The 17,003-nt window shown below is 38.0% G+C and overlaps 1 protein-coding gene across 3 annotated transcripts in view; it reads right to left on the bottom strand.

The window, feature by feature from the left end:
- LOC105253091 (tubulin polyglutamylase TTLL5) overlaps nucleotides 1-17,003 on the bottom strand; it is a 134,589-nt gene that overhangs the window by 65,882 nt on the left and 51,704 nt on the right. For all 3 annotated transcript variants that reach the window (XM_025407941.1, XM_025407942.1, XM_025407943.1), the window contains exon 3: nucleotides 10,599-10,722. In XM_025407941.1, the coding sequence (XP_025263726.1) occupies nucleotides 10,599-10,722 (124 nt within the window). The remainder of the gene's footprint in view (nucleotides 1-10,598; nucleotides 10,723-17,003) is intronic.

The raw sequence follows: 17,003 nt of genomic DNA, 5'->3' as shown, positions 1-17,003 counted from the left end.
TTGTAAGTCTATCTTCGTCTTTCGCGCTTAGAATTAGTAATCTCTTACGCTGACACAAAAATGTATAGAGTTAAATAAATTTATATTTTAATTGTAAAAAAAAATGTGTTATTTACACGCCTCTCCCTTGCGTCTCTCTTGCACTAGTTATAAGTATCGCAATGTCTTCGTTGCGCTAATTGTAAGTCTCGCGTTTTCGTTCTCTCTTTCGCATGCGTTATTCTCGATATTATCGTTCTCTCTCACACGCGTCCTCTTCACGCTATTGTTCTCTCTCACACACGTTGTGCTATCGTTCTCACTCTCGTATGCGTTGTTCACAATATTATCATTCTCTCTCTTTATATACTCGTTGCTCACTTACCTTTGCGTCGTCCTTCTCCCACCTATGCGTCGTCTTTGTCTCACGATGACGCCACGATCCTTGTCACACGCTGATGACATCCTTGTAGCACTGTCCTCTTCACCCACTTAACGCTATCCTATCCTTTTCCCACACGTAGTGCTGTCTTTCTCACACCACCGTCTTCTTTCCGCGGATCCCCTTTCACCGTGCGGATTTCCTCGTCCATCGATCGCATCGCGGATCCCCCTTCACCTCGCGGGTGACGTCACCCACCGCGCGCCACAATTCCTCCTTCCCCGCGCGTGACGTCACTCCCCCCGCATCACGGTTTCTCTCGCGTCTCAGCCCCCTTGAGAGAACCTGGGTTAGAACTCTCCTTGTATTACTACTACTGTATATATTTTTGAACCCAACAAATGATATTGCTACAATAATTACTACAAAATAATATTTTTGGACTAGAAAAATATCTGAGACGCAAATGATTGGATCGAGAATCGAAATAGAATTTGTTTCGTTTTCTGCACAACTGTTTTTACCATTAAGCTTTCTAGATCTTACCTTATGCCACTTCTTAATACAGTTATAGTAAAAAATATATCAAAAATATATCACTTTTATGTTTTTTGAAACTAACTTAATTCATAGTGTATATATTTAATCAATTTTTCTTGAATTGCTGTTTTTATTATTGAATAAAAAGTTTATTATTCAGTAACTTACTAAGTTTATTATTTTTTGTAACTTACACATTTATTGTTAGTATTAAACATGTAACAGCAGAACCGTTTCTAGTTTAAACGACCGATCAACCGTGTCGAATAGGTAGGCCGAACATCCGTTCGCAAAAGATTGGCGCTGAGCGATGTACGAGACACTTTTGCTGAGCCGCGAATTGAAAGCCGTGATCTACCCCATTTCGACGCGTATGACCCTGTGAAGGTACCGCATGGAGGTACGTGCCGGGTATATAAACCGGCCTCTCTGGCAGGCAACTATCTATTCCTGTCCTGACTCTCAGAACGTTTGAGAAGTCTCAAGGCGCATGCTGAGAATTCAAAGCTACCGACTCCTAGCCCTCGCTCCGTGCTCCACGTATGCTACCGTGTCGGACATATCCGACGGCCAGTATCCTGGTGTACTACGGACAATTCCGTGTACTATCAGTCTTCCGGTCCATGGTACGGGTGCTCCCGTCCTTGCCCGACTGCAGTCGGCATCCAGATCCGTTTGTCTTCTTTCACCGAATTCTGGACAATGACCCAACTACGTTCTCCCAACCAAAACAGTCTTTTTCACGGCTTTCGTATACACCAGTCGTTCTCATGACACCTGACCGGACAGACATAACCGCGATCTTAGGAAGAACCGCTCTCACCGCTCCGCGACACTCCGCTTTCGGCGACCTATCTTCATTCCTTGATCCAGAACACAAGTGTTACCGTGCCCGATCGAATTTATCCGACGGTCAGTATCCCGATGTGAGTAAATGTTTACTTTATGTCACACAGCTTGAAAAATCTTTATTTTGACATATGTTAGAGGACACATTCTTAAGTAATACACTGTTTGAATTTTGTGGCATTCTCTCCTCGTTCTTGAGATATGCAATTTTGAAGTTTCATACTTACCATCTTTGTACCATCTTTTCGTTACTTTCTAAATATGTTTATATTTTTGTGTTTACATTTCCCGAGGTCATCTTTCTGAATAACTTTCGGAAGGTTTTAGCCGTTTATTGTTATTTATTAAATAATTATTAACAAAAAAAGTTTCAAGAATAGAATATAAGTTTACGACATCATGTATATTTAAGAAGAAACATAGACACACACACACACACACACACACACAGGGAAGAAGCCATCCGACGAACCATCATCGTACCATCCACTCTTCATGTTGGACACAGCTGGTAAGATCCTTGAACGTATTGTTCAAAAGAGGATCGCAGCAGTACTTGCCAGCAGCCAAAAGGGCTTCCGAGTGGATTGCTCTACCCTGGATGCAATTGATCTCGTCGTCAACGCCGCCAGGGAGGCGATCTCAGGGATGGGAGGCACAAAGAAGCACTATCTGGTAGCAACACTGGACATCAAAAACGCCTTTAATTCGGCCAGGTGGGATTGTATCATGGCGGCTCTTGATGGATTGCATGTGCCTACATATTTGCAGAGAATGTTAGTGAGCTACTTCACCGATAGGATCCTGAAGTACGACACGGAGGATGACCTCAAAGAGTCACCGGGGGAGTATCTCAGGGCTCGGTGCTGGGTCCTCTACTGTGGAATGTCATGTATGATGGGCTTCTGCAACTGACCCTACCAAGTGAGGCAAAACTTGTGACAGCAAAACAGATGATGTTGCCGTAGTGATTGTGTCGAAGCATCTGGAGGAGATCAACTTCATCTTCGACACAATATTCGGAAAGATACGCCGGTGGATGGAGTTCAGTGGGACTAAAGCTGGCTGAACACAAAACGGAGACCGTGCTGATCAGTAGCAAGAAGCAAGTTGAGACGATCACGCTGCAAGTCGATGACTACGAGATTTCCCAGCCGTTCATTCGGTATCTGGGAGTAATGATTGATGCCTGATTGAACTTTAAACAGTAAGCAGAACACGTAGGCACTAAGGCGTCAGGAGTGAGAACAACTCTTTCCCGTCTCATGCCCAACATAGGAGGTCCCAAACAAAAAAAGAGAGCATTGCTGTCTTCAGTTGTCACGTCGGTCCTTACGTATAGTATTGCCATCTGGTCCGATGTACTACAGATGCATGAATCGCGGCGGAAAGTAGCATCAGTTTACCGGCTCAGCGCCCTGAGAGTGGCAAGTGCATACCGTATAATATCCGGGGATGCAGTGTGTGTCCTCGCCGGAATGCTGCCCATTGAAATATTAGCCGAAGAAAGACGATCCCTTTACCAGCGGAAAGAACAAACGACAAGCCCAGCATTGCTGAGAACTGAGGAACGAGAGAGCAGCCTACGCCGATGGCAGTTATTGTGGGATGCCTAGAGGGAGATGGACTCATCGCCTGATCCCACAGGTAGACGTCTGGCTGAACCGAAATCACAGGAAGGTCAACTATTACCTCACGCAGATGTTATCAGGACATGGGTGCTTCCGGGCATATCTTTATAAATTCAAACATGAAGATTCCTCGAGATGCTCGACCTGCCCAGGAGATGAGGAGAAGATGCAGAGCACGTGTTTTTCAAGTGTCCTCGCTTCAGTGAGTACCGCAGTACATGGGAGATTGCCCTCGAAGAAAAGATCCTGCCTTAGAATTTAGCGAAAGCTATGCTCTCATCAGTGGCAGCTTGGGAGGCAACGAACACATTCGCGACGAAAGTCCTCCAAGAACTTCATCCTGTAGAAAGGGAGCGCGCGAAGAACATAAACAACTAAGAGGAAAGAAGCTATGACTCCGACTAACTGAAGGAAGAGCTACGGCTATATCCTCTCTCCGCGAAGTAATGCCTAACGGCGGTCCCACGGACGAGGCTAGTGACAGGGGAGTTTTTTAGTCGGTATGGGTGAACCGAGACATATCCAGGCACACAACATTTTGATCTAACGATACGTAAAAGTATTTTTCTCCTCTAAAAAAAAAACACATACACATACACGGAGGGGGGTGCAAGGGGGGCTTTCGACCTCCTCTCCTGCAATCACCCTACCAGTAGGGGACGCATTGCGAAGAGTTCAATTACAATGGATATGTACCGTAAGTTGTAAAGCGAGATCCACCTTGACTATCGGCCTCCCTTTGCACCTTCCGCGCGCGCGTGTATGTACACATACATTTGTGATATTTTTTAATTGTATTAAATTCTTAGCGACATGGAAGTCACAATGAACAAAAGTAAACAAAAAAATATAAACACACAAGGAAAATATAATATCAAACCGTGCTAAGCAAATGTAAACAAAATATGTGAACACATAAATAGGATAACGAAAAGATGACATGAAAGTATGAAACTTCAAAATTGCATATCTCAGGAAGAAAAGAGAGCACCACAAAATTCAAACGGTATATTACTTAAGAATATATCCTCTACAACATATGTAAAAATAAAAATTTTTCGAGCTGCGTGATGTAAAGTAAACATTTATCCCGGTGTGTTACGGGCACTCCCGTTTTCGGCCAACCGCAGTTGACGCCCGATTCCCTCGGTCTAGCTTGGTTGTCTGCAACAGCCGTGTAAATAGTTTGTTCCACATTGTATTTTGTCACACGCGATTATCGTCATCTGACTCTTAATCTTTACGCCGGGTTGTACTCGACACTCTGTAAATAGATTGTTCCTTGTTTAGATGCGACTACTATCGGTCTGTATCCTAATTTAAGCTCCGCGCCTGATTATCCGCGACCACCGCGGACCATTCACCGTCTTCCATTAAAAACTATCAATTAGGGAATAAAAAGAGGAATCTCCTTTGGTCTTTCGGACCGTACACTAGTTTAAGTTCTGCGCCTGATCGTACACGACTCCGTATACAGGGTGTTCCAGATCAACCTTGAAGGAGTGGATAGATCTCGATAATGTGAGTAAAAAATGTCCTTACAAGAAAGTTGTGAGATCAATAGTTTTTGAATAAAACGCATTAGAAGTTAAGCAACCACGGGGCCCGCATTTCGCGCCGTCAGGAGCGGCGCGGCATGAACCATTCTTGTTCGCAATACATTCTGCCACATCAATTACTCGTACCATTTGTTAATAAAATGTACAATTAACAATAAAGTTAATAATTACTTGTCGTTCAGTAATTGTAAAATTAAGTTTTGTAGAAGCTATTTTTTCATATCGTAATCATATCGTTTAGAAATTATTATTAATACTATCACGTTAGTAAACATTAAAATAAAACCCAATTGTTTTAAACAATCGCTTGTGTATAAAAATAAATTCTTCAATTCCCCCCCCCCCCCGGTTCCGCGGCGCCTGACTAAGTGCTTTTGTTTTCATTTGTTTTCATCTCGTTTCGGGTATTTATTTACATAGAATCTTTTCCTCCGATTGGAAGTTCCAAGCTAGGTGAAACTAACCGGAATTCTATACCGGAGTGCTATAAAATAACAATGGATTATTCATCAGAAGAGTATTGCGAAATGATCATTTTGTATGGCGAATGTATGCGAAACGCAGAAGCTACTGCGAGGGCTTACGCCGAAAATTTTCCGAATTGTAGAGATCCTGATGGAAATGTCATTCGGCGATTAATAAATAGAACAAGAAATTCAGGAGTGCTTGCTCGTCAAAGAAGACAAGAGGGTGCAGGAGCCCAACGTCTTGTTCGGAACGTCAGAAATGAAGAAGCTGTGCTTCGAATAGTCGAAGAAAACCCTACAAGGAGCATCAGGACGGTGACTCGTATGGTCAATGTATCCATAACGAGTACGCATCGAATTTTGAATTACAACCAAATGCACGCTTTCCATTTCTCGCGTGTACACAATCTAATGCCTCCAGACTACGAAAGTCGAATTGATTTTTGTCGGTGGTTATTGCAGCAACACGAACAAGACGCACATTTCATACAGAATATTTTATTCACCGATGAATCAATTTTCACACGCGATGGCACATTCAACACCCATAATTATTATTTTTGGGGAAATGAAAATCCCCATCAATTCCGGATCAGGAGTTTCCAGCATCGGTTCAGCATAAACTTGTGGGCTGGGATACATAATAATACTATAGTAAGCATTTACATATTTTAGCATTTGTATTGAATAACTATTTAATTTTTCTTGTGATTATCTCAGTAACTAATATGTATTGTCAATTTTGAGAACGTATGTAAATTTTTAGAGGTGATTTTTAATTATTAAATTTGCTAATGCTGAGATTAACTTAAAAAAGCAACTTCACATTTACTATTAACTATTAACTATTGTTATCATTTATTATTACATATTCCTATGTAAGCATAATTTCAATCTCAGTCTTTGCTTTTATAGCGTAACTACACAAACTTTGTGAAAAATAGTACAATTAAGTAACACAACGATACTTCAATAGATAGGACCATTCGAGCTTCCCGCTCGAGTTACTGGCGAAATCTATCGTCATTTTTTGGTTGAGGATTTACCGGGACTTCTAGAAGACATGTCATTGGCGGAATGCCGTGCAATGTGGTACCAGCACGATGGAGCATCACCACATTACGCAAGAGGAACTCGAGAAATCTTAAATGAAATGTATCCCGATATGTGGCCGTGGTGGTCCTAGAGCTTGGCCAGCGAGATCCCCTGATCTCACATCACTCGATTTTTTTTATGGGCTGCTATAAAAGAATACGTGTATTCTGAACCGGTTAACAATATCCAAGAATTAAATGATCGCATTACAGAAGCGGTGGCAACCATTACCCCAGAAATGATTCAACGGTCAAGACAAAGTTTAATACAATGCGCGCAACTTTGTATCGAAGTGGGTGGAGGTCAATTCGAACACTTGCTGTAAAAAGTTATGCAATGCAATTGTTTAAAAATTATTTTAATGGCATTCAACGTTATACGACGATAATAAAAAATTTGGGTTAAGTTTAAATTCTTGTAATAAATAAGTCTGAAGTTATTATAAGATAATTATCGAATAAAGAATTATTTCTTGATGAAACATTTCATTATAATTATTTATTTTATGTTATAACGGAAAAGTAAGCGGAACGAAAAAACTTACATTTACAATGACAGATTGAAAATAATGTACAATTTTCAGTTACAGCTTAGTTTCTCTTTATACCAGTAATTAAATAGTTGAAAAGAAAATACTATGTAATGAAAAAACTTTGAAAACTTAAAAAAAATTTTATTTCCGCCGCGAGTGTAAGTTGTATGACTCAATTATACTTTTATGACTTTAACAGAAATATTTCCATAGAAGATTCTTTAAAATTGGGGATCAATGCATACATACTTTGACAATTTAAAACTCTTCGAGTTAAGATTCTTCGTTGATGCCGCTTCGGATATTTCCAAAAATCAGTAGCAACATCAGTAGCAAAAACGATAGAAAACAAATGAAAACAATTACGAGTAATTGATGTGGCAGAATGTATTGCGAACAAGAATGGTTCATGCCGCGCCGCTCCTGACGGCGCGAAATGCGGGCCCCGTGGTTGCTTAACTTCTAATGCGTTTTATTCAAAAACTATCGATCTCACAACTTTCTTGTAAGGACATTTTTTACTCACATTATCGAGATCTATCCACTCCTTCAAGGACCTGCGGTTGATCTGGAACACCCTGTATATAGTTTGTATCGTGCAATCACCAGTCTGCATTTAGTCTTTAAGTTCCATCTGCCGCGCCTGGTCAAACATGACCAACATCGAGCGTCGAAACTGTGTTCGCAGTATACATAACCGTTGCAAAGCAACGATTGTAAATAAATTGAATAAAGAATTTTATCTGTGTCACGGGTGATTTCCGCGCGATTCGTCGTCGGATAGCGGGAATCGGAAATCCGGATTCGGTAGGTTTTGAAATGAGTGAGAGCGTAAGATAACAAAAAAAAAGTGTTTATTGGATGTATGTAATTCAGAGTGTGCGTGTGCGCGTGTTGTGAATGTGATTTGTTCGAGCGCGATATTCGGCGTGAGACGCGAATTAAATGTTCGGCGTGTTATGCAGATATTGAGTCGCGAATGTACGACGTAAGCGTGCCGTATAATGATATTGAAATTATTAAAGAATGTACAATATTTTATAATCGTGCGTATTTCGGATATAATGCGGTTTCGGATCGTATTGATACCTTTAAACGATATTTACGGCGCGTGTTATGATTCCGGCGCAGTCAATGACCATCGCGCGTATAGTTTTTATGTATGCGCGTCTGAAAGATCGGTCTAGTCGGCTTTTTGTGCTGTTTACAAGAAATGCGCGTTATTTCCGGGAAAATGCTGAATGCGTTTACGCGGAATTGTATCGGTAATTCTCGGTATATAAGGAGAGTTTCCAGGAACGCAGTGCCGATGAGAATAATTCGTCCGAGGTAGCTCTCCTGTCTGCCTCGTGAAAAATGCACTAGCGTCTGGCGGATTGTAGACCGGTGATCGAGAACTCTCGAGTGCACTCTGATTCCTTTTCCTGGTCGGATTATTGATCGGATGGAATAATCTTGATCGAGGATCGAGAGTGCTCGATGGAGAAAAAGTTCGCTCTATCTTCTTTCCTCGAAGCTAGATTTTGTTTCGTATAGGAGCGGTCTAGGTTTCGGAGCTGCTTCACTGTCGTAAGCGGATCGGAAAAAGGTAATTAGTGTGCATAACGTGCCCGTTTTATAACGGCTTAATTGCCCGCGTCGGCGCGCGACGGTATTACCCCTTCCGAACGGGTTACGGAAAGCGGTATGGTCGGGGGCCCGCTCGGAGGAATTCGGAGTGCGCGCCGAGCGCGGGTTTTCGCCGGTCGCCGGATCGGGACACGTCGGCAACGCTCGGCGGTATTCAGCCTTTTCTGAAAGAGTTACAGTCATTTAAAACTGTGGGCGCACCGCACCCCTGCCTGTGCCCGGCAGGTGTTCTGCCGGGCGACAGCTTTCGGCGGATCGCATGCCGGGTAAAACGATGCAGCTAAGGGGGTGCACGGGATGCATCGTTACATCCGTCTAAACCGTGTGGTTTTGCGAGCCTGAGTCTCCTCTTCTCCCGAACTCTGACACCGGCGAACCGCGATCTGTGGCGTCGGGAAAGGTGCTCTTACAAACATATTTGACTAGATAGAAATAAAATAATACGACTCAAGAGTGATGTTGGAATTTCGCACAATCGATGCAATACTGATTGTCATAGAGATGAAATAATTTTTCAATATTAATTTTAATTTAAATGTTATTCGCTGAAAAATATAAAAATCGATTTTCATCAAGGAACTGTTTTAATCCCTTAATAGCTGTATAGACATATAAAAAAATACATATCTCTTATTTTGATCTAAACTATAACATATTTAAAGCTCATCAAAATATAAGGGCAATTTCTATATTTTCCCTTATTAGAAAGAAAATGATTAACAGTTAGAGTTGTACATTCATCGGTTAAAAAGAAGGAGATTCCTCTTCTTAATAATTCTTAATTAATAGTCTTTGATGAAAGACGGTGAATGGAACCACTCTTTTTCTCTAAATACTAATTTCCATTTCCTTCCCTCTGGGAACAAAATTTGATCTCTTATAAAAAGTGTATTTCGATGAGAGGAATATTTTTGGATCGACTATTTATGAATGATTTTCCACGCAATGCGAAATCCATCCTATATCGTCAAATGTTGTTAGTGCAAAATGAGATCTTTTTAAAGCTCATCAAAATATAAGGGCAATTTCTATATTTTCCCTTATTAGAAAGAAAATGATTAACAGTTAGAGTTGTACATTCATCGGTTAAAAAGAAAGAGATTCCTCTTCTTAATAATTCTTAATTAATAGTCTTTGATGAAAGACGGTGAATGGAACCACTCTTTTTCTCTAAGTACTAATTTCCATTTCCTTCCCTCTGGGAACAAAATTTGATCTCTTATAAAAAGTGTATTTCGATGAGAGGAATATTTTTGGATCGACTATTTATGAATGATTTTCCACGCAATGCGAAATCCATCCTATATCGTCAAATGTTGTTAGTGCAAAATGAGATCTATTATCATATAGTTCCATATTTATCTTGCAATGTAAAGTTCATTCCATTTCGCCCGATGCTTTTAATGTAAAACGTTATTGAACAGTTGTTGAACGTTATTGAACGAGGTTATTGAACAGTTCTTCAATGCTTCAGTGCTTTGTTTACATTCTTACAGTAGCAATAGAAACATTTTCATAAAATAAATTTCCGAGTTTAAGTGTGTGTGTGTGTGTGTGTGTGTGTGTGTGTGTGTGTATAAGGTTTTGTTTTTAAATTTTTAAATTTCAATCACTTATTATTTATTAATTTTTTAACTCATAAATTATAACTATCAAGTTGGAGATCATGATGACTCAGAATGAAGACAGCATATGTCAATATCATTAATAAGATTGCTCTTTTTTTAAACATTTACCAGATTCTTGTTAGTTAAATGCATACGGATCTCCGAAGCTGATTTTCTTAAAAACAAAACTTTGTATGAAAAAATTTTATTTTATATTTTCAACTTGTATTTATATGAAGAAGCATCACTGCTTATCAGATTTACACATACACAGTCATACTTTTTATATATAGTATATTACATGTATAACACATAATATATACTTTACCTCTATTAAACCATGTGATTGCAATAGAAGATTGATAAGTTTCGTATCTGTTTGAAATATCTTATAAGTCATGTGCAGCTGTTTCGCAGGTGGATCTTCTGGCGGTGTGGCTAAAGCGGAACATCTGAAGAATAAATAGAATGTAATTATTTTTAAGGAGTTTAAAAATACATATACAGGGTGGGGCATTTATCTTGAGACAAAATAATATCTCGATTGGAGTCGATTATTTTGAAAAAAGTTTTAGACAAAAGTTGTATGGTTTCAAGGGGGACATAAAATGGTGTCATTAGTTTGATCTTGAAGAGCCACCTGAAGGACACGCGAAGGTCAGCTCCAACTTTTTAAATGGGACACCCTATATGCTTTTGCATATTCTTGTAGCTCATCTCAAGAGCTTTCCAAAACACTATAATTAAGTTAGTTTTCATTAAGTACTTTCCAAGTTATGAGGCTTGAAATCATTTTTTAATTTTACATAAACCGTAAAATATCTTGTAAAATATTCATTTTTCGATTATTTTACCTTAATACTTTTATGTACAAAATAATGAGAAAAATCAATTGGTGTAAAGAAAACTCATAGTTATTTCGAAAAAAAAAAATGTAATTTGCAATTAACAATTACATATTTTTTCTTAAAAATAACTATGTCTTTTCTTTACACCAATTGATTCCTCTCATTATTTTGTACATAAAAGTATTAAGGTAAAATAATCGAAAAATGAATATTTTACAAGATATTTTACGGTTTATGTAAAATTAAAAAATGATTTCAAGCCTCATAACTTGGAAAGTACTTAATGAAAACTAACTTAATTATAGTGTTTTGGAAAGCTCTTGAGATGAGCTACAAGAATATGCAAAAGCATATAGGGTATCCCATTTAAAAAGTTGGAGCTGATCTTCGCGTGTCCTTCAGGTGGCTCTTCAAGATCAAACTAATAACACTATCTTATGTCCCCCTTGAAACCATACAACTTTTGTCTAAAACTTTTTTCAAAATAATCGACTCCAATCGAGATATTATCTTGTCTCAAGATAAATGCCCCACCCTGTATAGTATACATATACAGAGTGATTCAAAATAACCCTTGTGTCCATGAAATGATTGTTGAGTCAATTCTAAGATGATTTTTCCTTTTGCAAAATTTCGTCCGAAGCTTAGTTTTCAAATTATTAAAGAAAGTAGTTAACGCATGACGGATCGGATACAAGAGGTAGGCAAGGGTGACGCGATTCACCGTCAGATGCGGGCGCTTACGCGGGGCGCCTGCTACGATCAGCTGGTCGCTATACACATACAGACACACATGCGAACACATACATTCTCTCTCTGTCTGTCTGTCTGTCTCTCTCTCTCATTCACTCACTCACCTGTGTTTTTTTTTTTTTTACGAGAGAGGGGAAAATGCATTTTATGCATACCTACCGGTCGATCCAGTGAGTTATGTAAGACTCGAGTACCAAATCGAATTACCAACTCGGTACTCCCTACTCACTAAAAACCTCTCTCTTTTTACGAATTTTCTTTGACATACTGTTCCTCTGACTTCCCGAGATTTGTTTTCACATAACGTCAAAAAATAGTTATTATTACCTTGTTCGATGACTTTTGATGTATTACTGTAATTGTTTGAAGGAGAAATGAATTTTCCGATAGATCGTACGTTCTCAAATTTAACATAGATATCACGTTGCTCAAGACAGAAATCCACACTAAATTATTAACTGAATGTTTTTCTTCTTTCATGAATTGCATTCTTTTATAAACTTTAACATAATCACATTTATTTACTCACTCGACGAGACGAGAAATTTACTAATGACTCTATCACTAATCACTATTAATCACTGTCGAATAATAACTGTTGGCGATTAAAAATCACTCGATAAAAAAAACACGCACGGACACGTTACTACACGACGCGACGACGCGACAATGCGACGATAATTACTCGGCGACTGCAAGCAGTTTTTTGTCATAGTAGATTGCGGTAGTAATAATATTAATATGTTAAATGTTTATTATGTTTACCGCATTCTTCAATCGAACACATGATCGCGTTCGATAGCGCCAGTAGTAGCCAGCCTTAACCTACCGCGACCTACTGACAAAAAACTGCTTGCAGTCGCCGAGTAATTATCGTCGCATTGTCGCGTCGTGTAGTAACGTGTCCGTGCGTGTTTCTTTTATCGAGTGATTTTTAATCGTCAACAGTTATTATTCGACAGTGATTAATAATGATTAGTGATAGAGTAATTAGTAAATTTCTCGTCTCGTCGAGTGAGTAAATAAATGTGATTATGTTAAAGTTTATAAAAGAATGCAATTCATGAAAGAAGAAAAACATTCAGTTAATAATTTAGTGTGGATTTCTGTCTTGTGCAACGTGATATCTACGTTAAATTTGAGAACGTACGATCTATCGGAAAATTCATTTCTCCTTCAAACAATTACAGTAATACATCAAAAGTCATCGAACAAGGTAATAATAACTATTTTTTGACGTTATCTGAAAATAAATCTCGGGAAGTCAGAGGAACAGTATGTCAAAGAAAATTCGTAAAAAGAGAGGGGTTTTTAGTGAGTAGGGAGTACCGAGTTGGTAATTCGACTTGGTACTAGAGTCCCACATAACTCACCGGATCGAGCGGTGGGTATGCATAAAATGCATTTTTCCCTCTCTCGTAAAAAAAAAAAAAAAAACACAGGTGAGTGAGCGAATGAAGGAGAGAGAGAGAGAGAGACAGACAGACAGACAGACAGCGGACAGAGAGAGAATGTATGTGTTCGCATGTGTGTCTGTATGTGTATGTATAGTGACCAGCTGATCGAAGCAGGCGCCCCGCGTAAGCGCCTGCGTCTGACGGTGAATCGCGCCACCCTTGCCTGCCTCTTGTATCCGATCCGTCATGTGTTAATTACTTTCTTTAATAATTCGAAAACTAAGCTTCGGACGAAATTTTGCAAAAGGAAATATTGTCTTAGAATTGACTCAACAATGTGTTATTTCACGGACACAGGGGTTATTTTGAATCACCCTGTATATATACAGGGTGACCCATTTTAACTTAGGCAGCCAAATAACTCGAAAAATAAGCACACTACGAAAAAATGGTTAGAATCAAAATTTCGTCATTTCGAGGGGGACGTACAATGACGTTAAAATCAGCCCCCCCACCCCTCCCCCTGGGCGGTGAGGGGAGGCAAGTTTGAAATCTTAAATGGGAACCCCTATTTTTTATTGCATATTCCTGTAGCTTATCTCGAGAGCTTTCCAAAACACTATAATTAAGTACCTTTTTATTAAGTACTTTTTGAGTTATAAGGCTTGAAATAATTTCTTAATTTTACATAAACCATAAAATATCTAGTAAACCATTCATTTTTCGATTATCTTACCTTCATACTTTTATGTACAAAATAATGAGAGGAATCAATTAGTGTAAAGAAAACACATAGTTGTTTCTAGGAAAAAATATGTAATTTGCAATTAACAATTTCATATTTTTTCTTAAAAACAACTGTATGTTTTCTTTACACCAATTGATTCCTCTCATTATTTTGTACATAAAAGTATTAAGGTAAAATAATCGAAAAGTGAATATTTTACAAGATATTTTACGGTTTATGTAAAATTAAGAAATGATTTGAAGCATTATAACTCGATAAATGCTTGAGGGAAAAATATTTTATTATAGTGTTTTGGAAAGCTCTCGAGGTCAGCTATAAGAATATACAATCAAAAATAGGGGTTCCTATTTAAAAAAACACTTTGACCTTCAAATAACCTTGAAGGTCGATCTCAAGGTTGAATTCAAGGTCACCATCAGATAGATCCCTCGAAATCATGCAAATTTCGTCTGAACCATTTTTTTGTACAAGCACATTCCTACGTTTTAAAAGGGTGGGACGGGTGGTCTGAAACACCCGGTATACAGGGTGACCCATTTTAACTTAGGCAGCCAAATAACTCGAAAACCAAGTCCGAGAGAGAAAAATATTTCAGACAAAAGTTGTATGGTTTCAAGGGGGACATAAGATGGTACCATTGGTTTGACCTTGAAGAGTTATTTGAAGGTCACATGAAGGTCACCTTCAATTTCTTAAATGGAACTTACATTTTCTCTTTACATATTCTTGTAGCTTATCTCGAGAGCTTTCCAAAACACTATAATTAAGTACCTTTTCGTTAAGTACTTTTTGAATTATAAGGCTTGAAATCATTTCTTAATTTTACATAAATCATAAAATATCTTGTAAAATATTCATTTTTCGATTATCTTATATTACTACTTTTATGTACAAAATAATGAGAGGAATCAATTGGTGTAAAGAAAACACATAGTTGTTTCTAAGAAAAAATATGTAATTTGCAATTAACAATTACATATTTTTTCTTAAAAACAACTGTATGTTTTCTTTACACCAATTGATTCCTCTCATTATTTTGTACATAAAAGTATTTAGGTAAGATAATCGAAAAATGAATGGTTTACTAGATATTTTATGGTTTATGTAAAATTAAGAAATTATTTCAAGCCTTATAACTCAAAAAGTACTTAATAAAAAGGTACTTAATTATAGTGTTTTGGAAAGCTCTCGAGGTAAGCTATAAGAATATGCATTGAAAAATGGGGGTTTCCATTTAAGAAATTAAGGTGACCTTCACGTGATCTTCAAACGACTATCCAAGATCAAATCAATGACACCATCTTATGTCCCCCTTCAAGCCATACAACTTTTGTCTGAACAATTTTTTTGTATTCGTTACCAACGGAAACCAAAGTGAAATTGGAAAAATAGCGAACATCGCACTTGTAAAGATAAAATGTAATAGTTAAAATGAAATAATTATGCAAGCATAATCATGAAGTGTGTACTTTACCAATAAATAATTGTTGTATGCAATATTTTGTATTAAACAACAATAAGCGCTGCTACCGCCGGGATTAGTATTAACCAATATGCACCACGAGGAGGTTCCACGGTCGGATTTTGCATATCTTGTGTGTGTGTGTGTGTGTGTGTGTGTGTGTGTGTGTGTGCGCGCGCGCGTGTGTATTGTGTTTCTGTGTCACAGCAGAGATAAGGACTCCACGGTTCGTCACTCCCGTAGTATTTAATGACTTCAAACCCTCTCTGCTGTGCGTTCATATATTTGTGTTGTGTGTGTTGTACGTGTTGTGTGTGTTTATACCATTTCCAATGTTTCGGGAAACATGTCTTGTTTTTTCTGTTCGCTTTTTTTGGGTCTTAAATTGGAAATTACGGGATCAGATGAAATTAATAGTTGATGTAAAATGTCTTCATTAGTTTTCACTCTATCCATTTTACGTGAATGCATTTTTCTGTATTCCCGAAACTCCTTATTTCGCGCTTCACTTGCCTCTTCTAAATGTCCAATCGGAATCGAAAAATTGAAAATTATTGCCTCTCCGTGGATTAACAATTTATGCACGGAAGCTGTCATGTAATACCATCCATAGTTTTTAACAAATTCTTTGGCGGTTTCGAGAGTAAATAAGCCAAATTTTTTTGTGTTTATTACTTCTCCGCATGAGATCGCCTGCAATTATAGAAAACCTTCTTATTAAGGATTCGTCTAACTTTGTGATTTTAGCAGTTGTGTGTATATTAGAAAAGAATCGTCTGGCTGTGTCCCCATCATTAGTAGACCCTGATCCTTGTTTTACAATATCAAGAAGCAATTCTAATTCTTTTCTAAATTCTTGCTGTATTCTTCTTTTATTGTCTTCTCGTTGCTTTTTTAAAACAGGATCTCGTACACTCCCTTTTTTAAAGGGCAAATTATATGAAACATGGAGTAAAAATTCCATGCAGCGAATTCTTGCGTGAAGACTAGATATCCCGTAATTATATGCATTGATATCAATATTCCTATTAAGTATTTTGTTAATATCGTTCATTTCAGAAGGTTTTGCCCCACAAAGATAACACGTGGAACAAGATAATGCTAGGTCTGATAAAGCAACGCATACTTTACCATCAATCATGGTGAACAACATTTCATAATTTATATTAATATTTCCGCATTTTGTCGGCAATAAGTCTGTTATTTGGTTTTGCATTCTTTCGTATTCTTTTTTTGTAATTTCTGCATTTTCGTGAATAAATTCGAATTTTATTGGACGACAATAACGAGTTGAGGACGGATTTGGATTTGTCCACACAACGTCACAGTTATTCATTAATTTAATTGGAACAAAACTGGTCATGACAATAGCATCATTCGTAACATCTTCATTAAAAAATTTTTGTTTGTAAGTGCTTTGACTAGAAGCTCCATCAAAGCCCCACTTGCAAATTAATTTCAAATTTAATTGTCTGTCCTAAATTTTGTTCACAGACTGTAAGTAGTCTTTCACTCGTGAGATCTA

This window comes from Camponotus floridanus, unplaced genomic scaffold, assembly GCF_003227725.1.
Source record: "Camponotus floridanus strain SB8 unplaced genomic scaffold, Cflo_v7.5 scaffold197, whole genome shotgun sequence".
Lineage (NCBI taxonomy): Eukaryota > Metazoa > Arthropoda > Insecta > Hymenoptera > Formicidae > Camponotus > Camponotus floridanus.
This window is presented reverse-complemented; position numbering and strand designations above follow the sequence as displayed.